The sequence below is a fragment of the Stenella coeruleoalba genome (assembly GCF_951394435.1).
Source record: "Stenella coeruleoalba genome assembly, chromosome: 2".
Lineage (NCBI taxonomy): Eukaryota > Metazoa > Chordata > Mammalia > Artiodactyla > Delphinidae > Stenella > Stenella coeruleoalba.
This window is the reverse complement of record NC_137147.1, coordinates 30,920,274-30,936,497: the sequence shown is the minus strand read 5'-3', so window position 1 is coordinate 30,936,497 and position 16,224 is coordinate 30,920,274. Positions and strand designations below refer to the sequence as shown.

The 16,224-nt window shown below is 43.9% G+C and overlaps 1 protein-coding gene across 2 annotated transcripts in view; it reads right to left on the bottom strand.

The window, feature by feature from the left end:
* Positions 1 to 16,224, bottom strand: part of MAP3K9 (mitogen-activated protein kinase kinase kinase 9) — a 73,536-nt gene that overhangs the window by 11,980 nt on the left and 45,332 nt on the right. For both annotated transcript variants that reach the window (XM_079914263.1, XM_079914262.1), the window contains exons 4-7: positions 7,564 to 7,712; positions 6,451 to 6,626; positions 2,268 to 2,508; positions 409 to 531 (exon numbers count right to left, since the gene is read on the bottom strand). In XM_079914263.1, coding sequence (XP_079770389.1) covers positions 409 to 531; positions 2,268 to 2,508; positions 6,451 to 6,626; positions 7,564 to 7,712 — 689 coding nt within the window. The remainder of the gene's footprint in view (positions 1 to 408; positions 532 to 2,267; positions 2,509 to 6,450; positions 6,627 to 7,563; positions 7,713 to 16,224) is intronic.

Sequence of the window (16,224 nt, the reverse complement as noted above, 5' to 3'; positions counted from 1 at the left end):
CAAAGTAGCTGGCAAGTTTACCTTGGAACCTACACTTTGACAAAGCCCTTTCCTGGGAAGCATGGAAAAGAAAAACCATGATGCCCCAAACGTGGCAGCGAGGGCACAAGGTCCCCAGGCCAGGGTACCTTCATCGCATCCCAGATTGCTTTGTAATCCACTAAAGAGCCCGCTGGTACCCACAAACCCCTTTGCTGGTGTCTCACTAAGAGTGAAAGGGTCAAGGTCATGGAGAGACGAGGCGGGGGGTAAGGGTCTGCGTACACATGTGCGTGTGTATACATATTGTGGAGGAGAGGTGGCAGAGTTATGGACGGAGCCAGCCTGGACCAGCTGGTGGCTGGACAGAGCAGGGGACAGGTGCCCCTGGTGTGTTCTGGCCCCAACTAATTTGGGAAACAGCCTCACACTGGATGGCTCGCAGGCGAGGGATGATGGTGGGGCTCGCAGGAGGGCTAGAGCGGCTGTTGATGAGACTCTTCCTTTTATCCATGGTGGGCGAGGCCTGTACCGTGAACTTGTGCTGGAAATCTGCTTGGGGAAAGACAAACAGATGCGTGTGCATTAGGATTTTCCCATTCTCAAGTTCCTATGAGCTACAAGGATATATACTGCAACACAGGGAATAGAGCCAATATTTTATAATAACTCTAAATGGAGTATAACCTTTAAAAATTGTGAGTCACTATGTTGTACACCTGAAACTTGTGTAATATTGTACAACAACTATACCTCAGTTAAAAAAAAATTCCTATGAGAGAACTGACACTTCCTGGCAGACTTGAGGGACAGGCCCTATTTCCTGAGAAGCTCCTTTTCACCTGGGAAATGTTCTCTTTCAGAATCATTTCTTTTTCCCATAGGGACATGGCAAGATGGACGTATGAAGAGAAGGAAACTTCATTACCCAAGTGAACTTCATCATATCGTTTCCATAAAGCCGTCTATATAATGTACATGTCTATATAATGTATATAGGTGTAGCAAGTACGTGCTTAGAATAGTTTTTAAAAATATCATGAGACCTTGTCGATTATTCTAGGAAATCTAACTTAAAATTCTCCATCTCACACAGTCTATCCGTACACGCCTCCTTTTCTCAGGGACCAAAGCAGGGAGACTGATGCTCCTCGATAAGTGCGGGGTACCAGGACTAACCCACAGAACCTGGGGAAGTGAGGGAGATGCGGTTAATGGTCCAAATTCTGATGTATTCCAAAGGCATTTACAGCGTACATGAGGAATGTAAAATGTACATTCTCTGAGTTTCTGAGCTTCGTTCTCCCCATCTATCAAAAGGCTATAAAAAAGATCTGCATGTTTGCGCCTAGGTCTCCCCTCTAGACTGTGATCTCCCTGTAGGGGAGCTCCACGGCTTTTCTATCTGCTGCCTTAGCACACAGCAAGATGCTGGCACGTGCCAGATGCTCCAGAGGTGCTTAAAGACTCTGTGTTGCCTGAAAAGAAAAAAATGTGCAACGACACATTCACTGAATTTCATGAGGTGGATTCTCTTGTCTGTACCTAAGCCGCCGTCCCAGTGCTTAAAGTCATCCACTACTACTCCTATTATGCCATTTCCCCTTGGCTCCTTGTACTTCTAATAAGCTTGCTTCCTGGGGCCTTACAGACTCAGAATACAATGAACTTTATTTACATAACACACACTTGAGTACTTACCTCCCTCCGTGGGTACGTTACACCCCACAGAGATTCTAATTCATAGTTTCATATTTCTTTGCATTTTCCCAAGGCTGTACCTGCTGCAAATGTACCTTTGTTCAGCTAATGTGTTTCTGAAAGGTTATGTGTAAATCAAATCCTTAAACGTTCATCCTAATCTCAACCGCACACAGAGAGCTAATTATTTACAGAAACCCTGAGATGAGTTATTTTGCAGACTCACACGCACGTACACACATACCCTGGGGTTCTTTTCCCCCCGTGACATATTCCTTCTCCAGGTTTGCCTATAGTGAGATGTGCCTGTGTGCACGGCCGTGCTACTCGCAGCCTGCAGCCAGGCCTGTCACACTCACGGCCTTCCCCTCATATTCTGTGTGTAGTCAAACTACAAAATCCCCCTGGAAGGCGGAAGCTTTCCATCAGGCCACGCTTTCCACGGAATAGAATGGACCTTCCTAAACCAGCTCCGTGATGAGCCCTGGGGTCTCACGTTTCTGAGCTCAGTCCCTGGTTCCCACAGAACCCCTGCCACACCAGCCCCTCGGTCCACTCCCACCTCCCCCAGGTCCCCGGACACCAACCGGAAGGGAGGCTGATGCGGTTTCCATCCTTGAGCTTCAGTCGGTTCTTCCTGAACTTGCCCTTGCGTTTCTTGACCCGGGGCTTCTCCTGGCACAGCTGGTGGATGATGATGTGGAGCTCCCGCTGCAGGATGTCGATCTCCCGCTCGGCCAGCTCCCGCTCCCGGCGCCGCAGCAGCTCCTCCTGGTTCTTCTGCTGGAGTGCGGCCCGCGTCAGCTCCTCCTCCCAGGTGTGCAGCTCCTGCCAGGCAGGTAGAACCATGGCGGGGGTGTGTGTGGCAAGTGGTCCGTGCAGAGGGGGCTCGCCCCTGGGGCGCCAGTGCTCATAGCAGCCTGGACAGCTCTCCTCGGACACCCCACGCTTCAGTCCCCAGCGGAGGTGGGGGCTCAACAGCTGGCTGGAAAAGGAACACCTGACCACTGCAAACGGAGGCCAGGCAGGCTCCGAAGAGCCATCCTGAGGATACAGCTCGAGGAGCCACAGGCCAAGCCCTGGAGACGGGGGCTGATAGTGCCCTGTGCCCCTTGATTGACTGATTAAAATTACCTGTGACCAGGACAAACGATGGCGTTTGGGTGGAAAATATAATCATATACTCAAATTTTACAGATTTGGTTCTATTTTGATTTTTTCTTTCTGTTACATAAAGGAAAGTTTTTTAAAGCCAGAGCCAACTTACTGTGATCTAGCTTAAAATGTGCGTGCTGTGAATGAATCACCCTCCAGGCATCGCCTAACATTCAAATGAAAATAAATGTATTTCCAGGGTGGCTGTTCAAAAGGTTCGTGAGGCGCGTCATCTAAATCTTTGTTCACTTGGTGAGTGAATCCACTGAGCGTGTGGTTTAAACTGGCACCTTATCTAAAAGGACAACCATTTGCTCTGGAAGGATGGGGACAGCACAGCAAAGAGAAGAGGGAACATTTCCTGAAGTCTTTGCCAGGCACTTTCTCTAGAAGGTGGGCAGAACCTCTTCCCTCCCTCCCCTTTTTCCTCCTGCATGAATTCACAAAGGAACTCACCATGGAATTCCTGGAAAGAGGTGGGGGCTTATGGCATCAGGAAATAGGAGAGAGCCCAGGAAAGAGAACAAAGCATGCGTATAAAATTTAAACATGTGGACTCTAAACTGTTAACACTGGTTACCGCAGGCCTAGGATCGAAGTCGGGTGGAGGCAGAGGACTAAAACTTAAGAAGCTTTCATGTCAACAACCTGAGAGAACCATGTCTAAAAAGGGAGAAGTTTTCTTCAAAAAAGTAGCCAGAGCAACACTTCTGTGGTTGAAATTCAAAATTCTCAATGAAATGCTCCCCTATAAGAAGTCATTCTGGACTAGAACAAACTATAGAAATGGAACCCAGGGCTAGAAAATAGTATGTGAACACATATCGGGGAAGCAGAGCAGCGGGCAGAGAGCAGAAGAGAAAACAAACAAAATGGGAATAAAGTATTCTGATGAAAGGAGTTTTCCGTTCAACTTGCCTTCTATTCTCAAGAGTATATGAAAATGACCATAAAAATGATAGAAAGGAGAAAAATGAGAAGAGGATGAGCACCTTGAAAGTTGTCTGGTACGTGGTAGGTCCTCAGTAGTTGCTGATTAACTGCTGAGTCGATGAATGAATGAGAGAAAGAAGGAGGAGGAGAGAGAAGACAATTTTATAAATGCAGGTCCTTCGTTATGGAAACATGGATACATCACAGTGCCTGAGAAATGAGCTTGAACTTTTGAACTTCTCCTTCTTTGATGAAATAAGCCCCAAATAAGCCCCAAAGATTAACTGTTGTGCGTCCTCCACCTCCTTGGCTTCCCGGTCCCACTGCTTTGTTTTCACCATCAGAACAAAAACACATCGAAGATTCAGAAAAATTATTCCTGGTTGGTTATTTTGCTGCTAAATGGGAAAGCTGAAAATTAGTTCGAGCTAATCTCAGCCTTCCTAAGTCCTCTCTCCTGCGTGCTTTTGTCTAAGGGATGACTTGGGTTTAAGCTCCTTCCTTTAAGGGAACTTGAACCCCAGCCCAGAGACCAATCCATCCTCACATACACAGAAGCAGCAGTAGGTTGAGACAACCTGAAGAGTGAATCATACGGGAAAACAGGATATTTATGGAGCCCTCAACTATGGTACCATATACCTGGAAACCCTCCAGCGTGGTAAATCCCCTTCTTGCGAAACACCTATTTGGGTATCAACTCCATAGTGTGCCAATCACATCTTCCACATACAATGATTTAAGAGGAATCTCTCCAGAGAGAAAGCTAATGAGCTTTCTTGCCCAACTCCAAGCCTTATAATGGAGCGGTATCACAGCATGGGTGTTAAAGGCAAGGACTCTGGAACAAAGTAGCTGATTTGTGGCCTTGAGCAATTAAAATGGGCATCACATGTTATACGGAGTTAATAGCACCAATATCACAGGACTGTAATACATCAGCAATTATTACCTTATTATGCAAGATTATGTAAGAATTCATATAAATCACTCATAACAGAGCATGGCAAATAGCACATGCTCTACAAATGTTAGCTATTACGAGAATTGCTTTGACTTTTTCTAGTAACTACCTCCTGACAAAATCCAACTTTCATTTTTCTTACTGGCTGGTACCCTTATAATTCCATCAATCAAAAGAAATAACCATGGAACTATATTCAATATCCTGTGATAAACCATAATGGAAAAGAATATGAAAAAGAATGCATATATATATATATATATATATAAAATATATAACTGAGTCACTTTGCTGTATAGCAGTAATTAACACAACATTGTAATTCAACTATACTTCAATAAAAAATAAATTTAAAAAAAGAACAAGGAATAAGCAGGAGTCAGTGATTTAGCAATCTCAAAAAAGGCCAGGAACTCTGGGGTTCTTCTAGTTGGAATAGAACTAGTAATTGGAACAGTCTCTTTTAATCATTCTGCTCAATGGTCAGTACAGATCCACCCCTCTCTCCCCCTGGGTCCTTAAAGAATTGTCATAAGCTCACTGCATCCCCCTGCAGAATGCTCCCTGACTTGCCAAACAGCACAAGGATTGCTATGTTGCATCAAAAGAGTTATATCTTCAAATCAGCTCCAGAAATGATTTTTAAGTCCTTTGTTTAGGGAAACGATGATATTGGAAAGAAAATGGTTTTGGAATCAGAAGACCCCAGTTCAAGATTCTGCCTCCTCACTTACCAGCTGTGTGACTTTAGACAGACACTGACCCTCAGCTCTGAGATGAAAAAGTTAATAACACCTGCCCTGCATGCTGGCAGCAGGGGCCATAAGACTCCTGGATGAAATGGGTGAAGAGGTCTCATCAGACCTTAAGTGAAAGAAGTGGGAAGCCATAAAGATAATTTTAGATTCTACTATTATTATACTGCTTCCCAAATTTCCACAGAGGGGAGTGAGAAGGGAAAGAAGAAATTAACCAAGTCTATCCATGGACATCCCTTGGGCCCCTAGCCACAGGCCCCGCAGGATAAACAACAGAACTACTTTGATTAGCTTCCTCTGTGTGATGCTGACTGCTAGCCAGACACTACGGGCATAGAGAGGGGCCATTTAAGGAATGGTCTCCAAAACAAAAAGGCAAATGGGCTATGGGTCTCTGAACTCCTCAGTTGGTTCAGTCTTTGAGCCCTTTTCATTAAAACATGAAAAATGCCAAACAACTTCAGACTCATGGTATTTTTAGCCCCTATGGTGTTTCTGATTCTGATCCCCAAAGACACTGGCAGGATGTTCTGATAATTGCTCTCAGTATTGAAGTATCCCTACATCCAGTTAAACCCCTTCTACAAGTCCACTGCAGAACAAAGAAAGCTTTCTAGAACGCTCTCGTATTTCCAGCCGGCGGGGCGAGACACGCTGCTGGTACTTGCCCAGCCGTGCTCCTCCTCCAGTTTGGACAATAAAGTAGATACTCTGCAAGGACAGCTTTGGATTCCTGACTCCCCCCACTTATTCCTGCCACATCCCAAAAAGAAAGAAAACTTCTCCATCGTTTCAGGTCACACCTGAGGCCTGGAGAACTCTCCATGTTAAAGCCAGGAAGGAAAAAGCTGCTCTGTTGCCGCAAACCAAGCAGGAACGTGGTCGTGTCAGAACCGGTCCAGAGGCCCCAGTGGAGAAGATCCACTAATTCAATGCATACCTTTTGCTTCTCTTTCTTACCTTTTCTTTGGCCCTGAGTTGGTCAAACATCTCCTGAATCTCATGTTTCCAGTCATCTTGCAGGCAGTGGAAGGAGTCCTTGGGCATTTCAAAGAAACCAGACTCCTCTATGGTAGTTAGCTGGTCCAGGATATTCGTGAAAGATGGTCGTGAATGGGGGTCAGGATTCCAGCAATCTGCATGGGGCACAGGAGTCAGCAGGAAGCATTAGCGGACAGAGGCAAATGTAAGATTTAGGGTATGACGTGACCTCATTTGACAGAAAACCACCTCTCATTTCTCCTTCCAGAAATAGAGACTGGGACTTAGGGAACCCCAAACAGGGCTCAGGAAGTAAAGCAATCTGCCCAACATCACAATCACCAACAGTGAAGCTGGAAACCCAGTGCAGCAGCTCTGCACCCATTCCATTCTCACTACTGATTTCACATAGGTAAGGCAAGTCCAAAGCGTTTTCTTGCATGGACTACAGCTACCACAGTTTATCAAGTTACTACACGATTCCAGTCCTGACAATGGGTAACTACACCTTGGGCCCCAATTTCCCATAAATAAATGAGCTACCCTTCCCCAACTCAATGAGCTGATGAGAAGGCAAGGATGAAAAGCCTGGGAGTCAGGAAAAGTGAATTCTATCCACTCTCAGCTGAGCCACTAACCAATGGAGTGACCACCTATCCATTTAACCTCTCTCAGCTTAGGATTTCTCACTGACAAAATCATAGGGCTTGCCGAGGTGAATTTTAGAATTCCTTTCTTCATAGATCTTCATTTCTATATGTAAGACACTCAGAGGTCTTGAGATAAAGGCTGCTATACCTTCTTACTTTGGATTAAATAATAATATTCTGAAGCACTGGATAGCAGCCTTCAGTTTCTAAGCTACGTTCTGCAGTCACTAGATGGACAGAAGGGACACCGGTGACACCAGTGTAGCAGGGTGCTGACATCATCGTGTAGTAGCTCTTCCAACCATCTTCAGGATTCCTCCCTGACTGACTCATACTTCACCTCCTCTTTCAGTTACTGACCCCGCAGAACTGGCCACAATCTATCGAGTGCCGATAGAAAAATAAACGGTCTCCAGTTTTGTTCCAGCCAGGGGGCACTCACCTTCCATGAGTTTGGCAAAAGGTTCCGGGCATGTAGAAGGAATGGGAAGGGCAAGCTTGTTCATGGCCACTCCATAAGCGACTGCTAAGCCATCGATTCCTCGGAAGGGCACCTCACCGGTCAGGAGCTCCCAAAGCAGCACCCCATAGCTAAGGAGAGGAAGAAGACAGAAGCCGCACCATGAACCATAGGTGCAACTTCATGCAAATATCTCGCGAGGCTTTGACGAGCATCCCACATCCTCTCTGACATGTAGGGAGACTAACAAAACAGAAGTACTGCTATAATATAAAAGGGAGACCATAAAGCCTACCGGCTATAAGCGAACACTCTGGAGTCGAGCACACTTGGTCTTTTTCCTCAAATTCCTTATGTGTGAAGTGCAAATAACACAAGCAGTCTGACAAGGCTGTCATGAAATGAAATGCACTGCTCTAGTGTTTTAATCAGTGCTCAAGGGCCACGTCTATTTTGTGGTTGCTATTGTGAATGTAATAAACTGGGAGAAGAGGCAGGCTTCTGGGAATACATTTTTTCCTGCTTTAAGAAAACTTCAGCTTAAGTCACAGATACATTATTTTTTATTTTTTTTAATTTTATTGAAGTGTAGTTGACTTATAATGCTGTGTTTAATTTCTGCTGTATAGCAAAATGATTCACTTATACATATATATATTCTTTTTCATATTCTTTTCCATTATGGTTTATCACAGGATATTGAATATAGTTCCCTGTGCTATACAGTAGGACTTTGTTGTTTATCCATCCTGTATACAATAGTTTGCATCTGCTAATCCCAAATTCCCAGTCCTTCCCTCCCTCCCCCCCTCCCCCTTGGCAACCACAAGTCTGTTCTCTATGTCTATGAGTCTGTTTTTGTTTCGTTGATATGTTCATTTATGTTGTATTTTAGTTTCTACATATAAGTGATATCATACGGTATTTGTCTTTCTCTTTCTGACTTACTTCACTTAGTATGATAATCTCTAGGTCCATCCATGTTGCTGCAAATGGCATTATTTCATTATTTTAATGGCTGAGTAACATTCCATTGCGTATATATACCACATCTTCTTAAACCAATCGTCTGTTGATGGGCACATGGGTTGTTTCCATGTCTTGGCTATTGTAAACAGTGCTGCTATGAACATAGGGGTACATGTATCTTTTCGAGTTATAATTTTGTATGGATATATGCCCAGAAGTGGGATTGCTGGATCATATAGCAACAGATACATTTTTTTTTAGCTTTATAAAAGCAGAGAGATGACCACTCAAAACAAACATATTTTGCTCCTGTGAAAGATTTCTTTCAGTGCCCACTAGGTTGAATAGATTCCTGCCCCCGTCAGCGTGAGTGCATCCTTAACGGTGACCTCTGTCTGATTCAAAGGGGAAAGTTTCACAAGGGTGGACTGCATCAGTAGAGCAGAGCAGCGCATCAGCTGTGAGGGCTTCAAGTTCTTTCCCTACCTTTCAAGTCCACATGAAGAATTTCTTTTCACACGTTCTGTGAGTTAGGGAATGGGGAGCACAACGCTTACGGAATAATTATTCTATGAATTCACAAGCAGAACCAGGCAAACTCATGTAGTGTTTAATCCTTCCAGGAATAAGTCAGGACCAGAAACCATAAGGCCATGAACAGTTGGAAGAGGGCCTCTCCTTATTCAACACAAAGCTCAATTTTTTGGTAATACTCATCAGTAGTTTACAATCAACAAGAAGACATATTTATTTAAAAAAAAAATAATAAACCCAGCAACTATTCGATCATGGTACCTTGTATGTGCAGCATGCTAAGACATTTACAAACATGATCCTCAATCCCTACAACAAACCTGCAAGATAAGTATTATCATCATTTTGCAGATGAGGAAAGCAAGTTCTAGATAGGGTTAGCAGCATATATTAAGGGCATATGTGGAGTAAGTCACGGTGGACCTGGACCAATTCTCAATTCTTTCTCCCTAGAATGCCCTTCGACCAGTTCTCTGCTTGGTAAACTCTACTAATCATCTTTCAAGATATGATTCAAATGTACCATCATTTATTCACTCATTTTAAACATCTACTAAATATCTACTATGCATCAAACTCAATGCCAAGAACTGGGATACAGGATAAAAAAAACACAGATCTTATCCACAAAGAGACTACCAAGAGGAATAGAAAAAGCATCAATTAGAATATGGAAAGAGGAGTCACAACAGAGATACTATGACAGCACAAAGGAGGGTCACCTACACCAGACCAGGACGGAGGCAGGAGGTAGCTGAACCCTGAGTGAAACTTTGCTAATTGAGGGAGGAGCCAGGGCTCCAGAGACAGGGATCAGAGAGCACAACAGCATGGGCTTGCCCTCAAGGGATCCCATGGCATGGCCTGGCATGGCTCCAAAGGAGAGCAATGTGCCCACCAATGTGCCAGGACATCCCGGGGGTCTCTACAGAGGGACCCTCGGAGTGGACTGGCCAGTGTCCTTGGACAATGGCTTTCCCCGAGTGAGCCCCCCAAATACTGTAATTTTCTTTATGTATTTTGACAGAAAAAAAAAAAAAAAGCCTAGTAGACTGGTAGTTGCAGGTCTTGTCTTGTCCTGACAAGAAGGCGGATCTTAGTCTGAGGCTGATGGGAACAACTGGACACTTTAGGAAGCCTCCTGACACCACAGCATGTTACTCAGCCCTTGTTTGCGCTGTCAGGTATTCTAGTCGTTTGTTTACCAGCCTGTGGGCTCCTAAAGGGCAGGGACAGTAGTTCCTAATCTTTGCATTCTCAGGGTCTTGCCCAGGCTCTGGGATGCCTAGGCCCTCACATAATGAATGATTGGTGGGTGGGTGTAAGAGTGAGTGTGTAGTCAGATGGTCCTTCAGGCTGCCCTGGGTGCCCCAGAGTAAGCCCCAAATATCATCAAGAACTATACTAGGACACTTCCTGCCAAACCTTTCATGTGACTTATCCAGACAGCAGTCATGCTGGGCAGTGTCCACCCAGTGACCTCTACGAGCTCTCAGCGTTGCTAACTAGATTCCCGGTTACAGAGACTCCCATCTTCAGTTGCCTGCTCTCGGCATTACTGCCCACTTCCACCCTGAGGAACAAAAACTCAAGTTTCCGAAACCCCTTTCTTCCATCCAGGCAAAGACAATCGATGTCCCAAGCCTAACCACCTGGAAAGACAGGGTGTTTTCGAAGATCCAAACACGCGTCCTGTTTGCGTCCTGGCGTTTCCTCTGTGATGGTGTTTACACTGAGCTCTACTCCGTGGAGATGTCTCAGGCCACCTGGAAGGGAAAGAAGCCAGGGACCCTCCCCTCCCAGCTTCCACAAGGGCAGCTCTGCTCTCACCTGGCTTGGTCCTTTGTTAATGGGCATTCCGTTCCATTTGAAGGGCTCTACAACTAGGAAAAGTGGGAGAAGTGCTACTCAAGAAAGACTTAGACAGACTTGAGTCGAATGCCTGCATTACCACTTACAGCCGTGGGACCTTCAGAAAGCAAGTTCACCTCTCCAAACCTGTTTCCTCATCTGTGTAACAGAGACAGCAATCCCTACCTCATAGAAGAGCTCCAAGGTAAGAATAACAATAACTACCCTGCATCCTGAAACCGCCATCTATGGTTCGTAAACACCGTGTGCTTCCCTCTCGGAAAGGCCTGAAATGAGAAAGTGGCTGGGGAGAGCCGTGCCGAGGGGTACCAGCATTCAGGGAAGAAGGCTTTCTGGGGATGACTAAACCAGTCGAAGTGTTCCTCTGCCAGCGTTCCTCTGTATTTTTATAACAGAAGGTGGGTGATGTAAATGAAGGCTTGCTGCTCCTCTGTCAGGAACAGAGTCCAAAAAGGGGGCTGGAGAAACACACATTAGATGGATCTGAGCCTCAGGGAGAGGTGGACAGGAGAAGTCCACATGATTCACCTCAGGTTTAGCCTACTTTCTCGCCCTCCCAGGGTTAAGAGAAGGTCAAGAGGTCTGTTCAAGACTGTTTACAAGCAGCCTCGAAGTACCAGCTCAGCTAGAGCTCTTCCTCGGAGTCCCTTCCCCCCAGAGAAGTACCAGAGCCCACAGTGCTGCCAATGATTTCCCAAGAGTCAAAGCCTGAACCCAACCCTCAGAAATGCTCCCAGAGGTGCAGTCATCTTTTCCACTGTTTGATAATATCACATGTGGGAGAGAGATGTTTTATTTTTTTCAAAATGAAGAAGAGCCCTAGAGTGAATAGCAACCCTTCCCAACCGAAGGTGCAGCAATTCTGTACCCGTGCTGGGCCAGGGCTGTTTTTCTTATTAACCTGCATGGACTTTAAGACTGTCAACTCAGGGACCCGCCCTCCAAAAGGAGAGGGTGTCCCTTGAATGGGCTCCTGCACTTGGTCATCAGCTTGTGAGCCCACATCCCAGGAACCAAGCTGACTGTTTAATAATCTTTGGCAAAGACAACTGAACTACCATATGTGAAGGTACTCTGTAAACTGTTAGGTAACACACAATTTACTATTCTTGCTGTTAACCAGACCCTCATTCAAAATGACAACATATTTACTAACCTATGTATAAATGTGTATGTTAATATATTTATTGACATAATAAATACTTATTAACATGGCAATATGTTCATGCTCTGTTACATTCAAAAAGCAGCTCACAAAATAGAATGATCCCATTTTAAGGGATGGGTGGGTGATCACAGGAACAGGAATAAACACACCAAAATGTCAACATAGATTATCTTTAGAAGTGCGTTGTGGGTGATTTTTTCTTTTCTTTCCTTTTCTTTTTCTTTTTTTGTTTATTCATATTTTCTATTTTTTTCTATAGTGAACATGTTTTCCTTCCGTAATTTAAAAAACGTAAAATGATTAATTAACAAAATGCCTCCACCTCATCCTACACACGACAGGCAGAGAGTCGCCGTGGGACGATGGCCTCTGGCTGTCACCAGTGCCCTCCCTGCACAACACAACCAAAGGGCAGGCACTGCTTTTCTTGAGGGGGTCTGGGCCATTCTTAGCTTACGCTCCACCACAGCACAGAGGAGGCCTAGAGAACTATACTCGAAGAACAGTGAGACAAACTCAGCTGGCCCTGGGCACCCACCAACTGCAGAGGCCCAAGGCCCCGCATGAGCTCCAGGAGGGGAGTGGGAGGGAAGGGGGTTGGATTCAGGCTCGGCCCTGTACCTGACAATGAAGCCATACCCTTACCTTACACACTCAAGGCCCATAAGGTAGAAACAAGATAGAAATAAAATGATACGTGGAAGACACCAAGCCTGTTTTGCAGAATACCAGGGAAACCACAGATATGCAGACAACCTGCTGACAGCCCCTCAGGCACACTGAGGGACTAGGACAACCAATGGTGAACTTTGATAGTGAACTTTAGACATCACAGGCTGAAAATCCACCCCATGTAACATAAGAAACCCCCCTGAATTTGCACATGCAACCCATGAAGAGGCATGAAGAACAGTTGAGCCTGGGCAGAGAACTCCAGAAACGTACAAATGAACTTTCCACCGACCATTTCCCAGCCCCCGCCTCTTATTCCCTACTTCCATGATAAACATCCTGCTCAACAGCTGATCAACTGGGGAGACAGATCTGAGTATTGCCTCCTGCCTCCTCGCTTGGCCACCCTGCAATAAATCCTTTTTCTCTCTGCAAAAGACCGTTGCCTCGGTGTTTGGACTTTCCATCGTACAGCGGGAAGCAAGTCCACTTGCTTGGTCATAACAGAGTAAGTATGTATTCAACAAACATTTCTTGGAGGAATAAATGCATTACAAGTCAGTCTGGGAACCAGCTCTGCCCCGAGTTCCTAGACATGCTTTGGCCCTCTTGGGACAGGCTGCTGGGTCCCAGGCATGGTGGGCCAATCACCCTGGAAGAGGGCGCCCAAAGCGCAGGAGTAAGAGTATATAGATGGTGACGTGGCTAAAAGCACAGAGTTTCAAGAGACACATATCTAGTTCAAATCACAGCTTTACCTCTACCACCTGGGTGAACCTAGGCAACTGATTTCAATCATCTAAGCCTTGGTTACCTCATCTGTAAAACGGAAATAATAATAGCTACTTTTGGAGTCATCTCCAAATTAAAGACAAGCTTCTTGCCATGGATAAGCTCTCTTTCCCCTTTTCTGTGGGATATAATTATTCTGAAGTCACTTTCACTCAGATGTAACCATTCAGAAAAGAATAACACGCCGAGGGATGCTGAAAGGACCTGAGTTCCTGAATGATCTCAAGGTGCAAAGCTGCCCCACCAGCATAGACAGGCTGGACTACTCTTGAAAAAGAAGTACATTTCTACCATCAGTAGGTCTCTTTGCAATAGCAGCTTAGCTTAATTAATACATTAACTAATCTCATTAGCCTACAGTCAAGCAATGAAAGTGTAGGTTGAAGCATATGAAATTGCTGCTTTTGTGGGTGAAAGACAGTTGAATATCAGGATACAGCTCAACCTACTGAGATCTAGTCAGATATTTTAAGGAAAGGAAAACTCTTTTCTTCACAATAGGTACTTCACCCATAATTAATGTGTAGTGAAATAAGATTCAATATACAGAAGCTATAAAACATCATTGAAAGAAATTAAAGAAGGTCTAAATAAACAGGAAGATATCCCATGTTCATGGATTGAAAGACAATATTATTTAGATGGCAATACTCCCCAAAGTGATCTACAGACTTAACATAATCCCCATCAAAATTCTAGCTGCCTAATTCTCAGAAACTGACAAAATGATCCTAAAATTTGTATGGAAATTGAAGAGATTTGGAATAGCAAAAATAATCTTGAAAAAGAAGAAAGTTGGAAGACTCACACTTCCTAATTTCAAAACTTAGTACAAAGCTACAGTTCTTAAAACAGGTGGCACTGGCAAAATGGGAGACACATAGATCAATGGAGTAGAATTGAGAGTCCAAAAATAAACTCTTTCATTTGTGGTGAACTGCTTCTTGACAGGGATGCCAAGACAATTCAATGAGGAAAGAAACAGTCTTTTAAACAAATGGTGCTAGGACAACTAGAAGCCACATGTAAAAGAATGAAGCCGGACTCCTACCTCACACCACATACAAAAATTAGGTCAAAATGGAACAAAACGGAACAAAATGGACCTATATGTAAGAGCTAAAGTTACAAAACTCTTAGAAGAAAACATACGTATAAAACTTCATGACTTCGTTTCTTAGATATGACACCAAAAGCACAAGCAATCAAAGAAAAAACTGATAAACCGAACGTCGTCAAAACTAAAAATGCTTGTGTTTCAAAGGATACCATCAAGAAAGTGAAAAGAAAACCCACAGAATGGGAGAAATTATTTGCACATCATGTATCTGATAAGGGACTTGTATCTGGAATATATAAAGAACCCTTTCAACATAAAAATGGAAGGACATATAACCCAATTTTAAAATTGGCAAAGGATTTGAACAGATAGTTATTCAGAGAAGATATACAAATGGCCAATAAGCACATGGAAAGATGCTCGATGTCATTAGGGAAACACAAATCAAAACCACAGTGAGATATACCACTTCACATCCACTAGGACGGCTATAATAAAAAATAACAAGTGTTGAGAGGATGTGGAGAAATTGGAACCCTCATGCATTGCTCATGGTAATGGCTGTGGTAAAAAACTGTCTGGCAGTTCCTGAAAAAGTTAAATATAGAATTACCATATGAATCAGAAAATTTCATTCCTAGGTGTATACCATCCAAGAGAACTGAAAATATATGTTCACACAAAAGCATGTAAACAAATGTCCACAGCAGCATTATTTACATTAGACAAAAAGTGAAACAACCCAAATGTCCATCAACTAAAGAACAGACAAACTGTGGTATACCCATATGATGGAATATGATTCAGCTATTAAAAGGATGAAGTTCAGAAAAACATAGATGAACCCTGGAAACATTATGCAAATGAAAAAAGCCAGTCACAGAAGAGCACATACTATATGATTCCATTTATATGAAATGTCCAGAAGAGGCAAATCCACAGTGACAGAAAGTAAATTAGTGGTTGCCAGGGTGTAGGGGGAGGGGTAGGGGGTATGAGGGAATGACTACTAATAGGTATTGAGGGTTTTTTTGAGTGATAAAAAAATATTCTGGAAATAGTCAGTGGTTGTCATGGGTTGAATGGTGGCCCTGAAAAGATATGTCCATGTCCTAATACCCAGAATCCTTATTTGCAACAGAATCTGCCCCAGAGTCTCTGGAGAGAGTATGGCCCTGCTGATACCGATTTCAGACTTTTGGCCTCTAGGCTGTAAATTTGTATTGCTTTAGGCCACCAGGTTTGTGGTAATTTGTTACAGCAGCCTTAGGAAACTAATAACAATGATGATCAATGTAAAACATTGTAAATTTACTAAAAACCACTGACTTATACATTTTAAAAAGTGCACTTTACAGTATGTGAGTAATACCTCAATAAAGCTGTTATTTAAAATACACACACACACAAGCTCACTTTACAACAAGTAAACTATACACACACAACAAGCTCACTTTACAACAAGAAGCAACAACTTCATAGATGAAATACGATGATAATCTACAGTCCTTTCTTTTGCCTACCAAGGTGATGCTACTGTCTCACGGTCATGAGGATGCTTACTCTGTAGATGCTC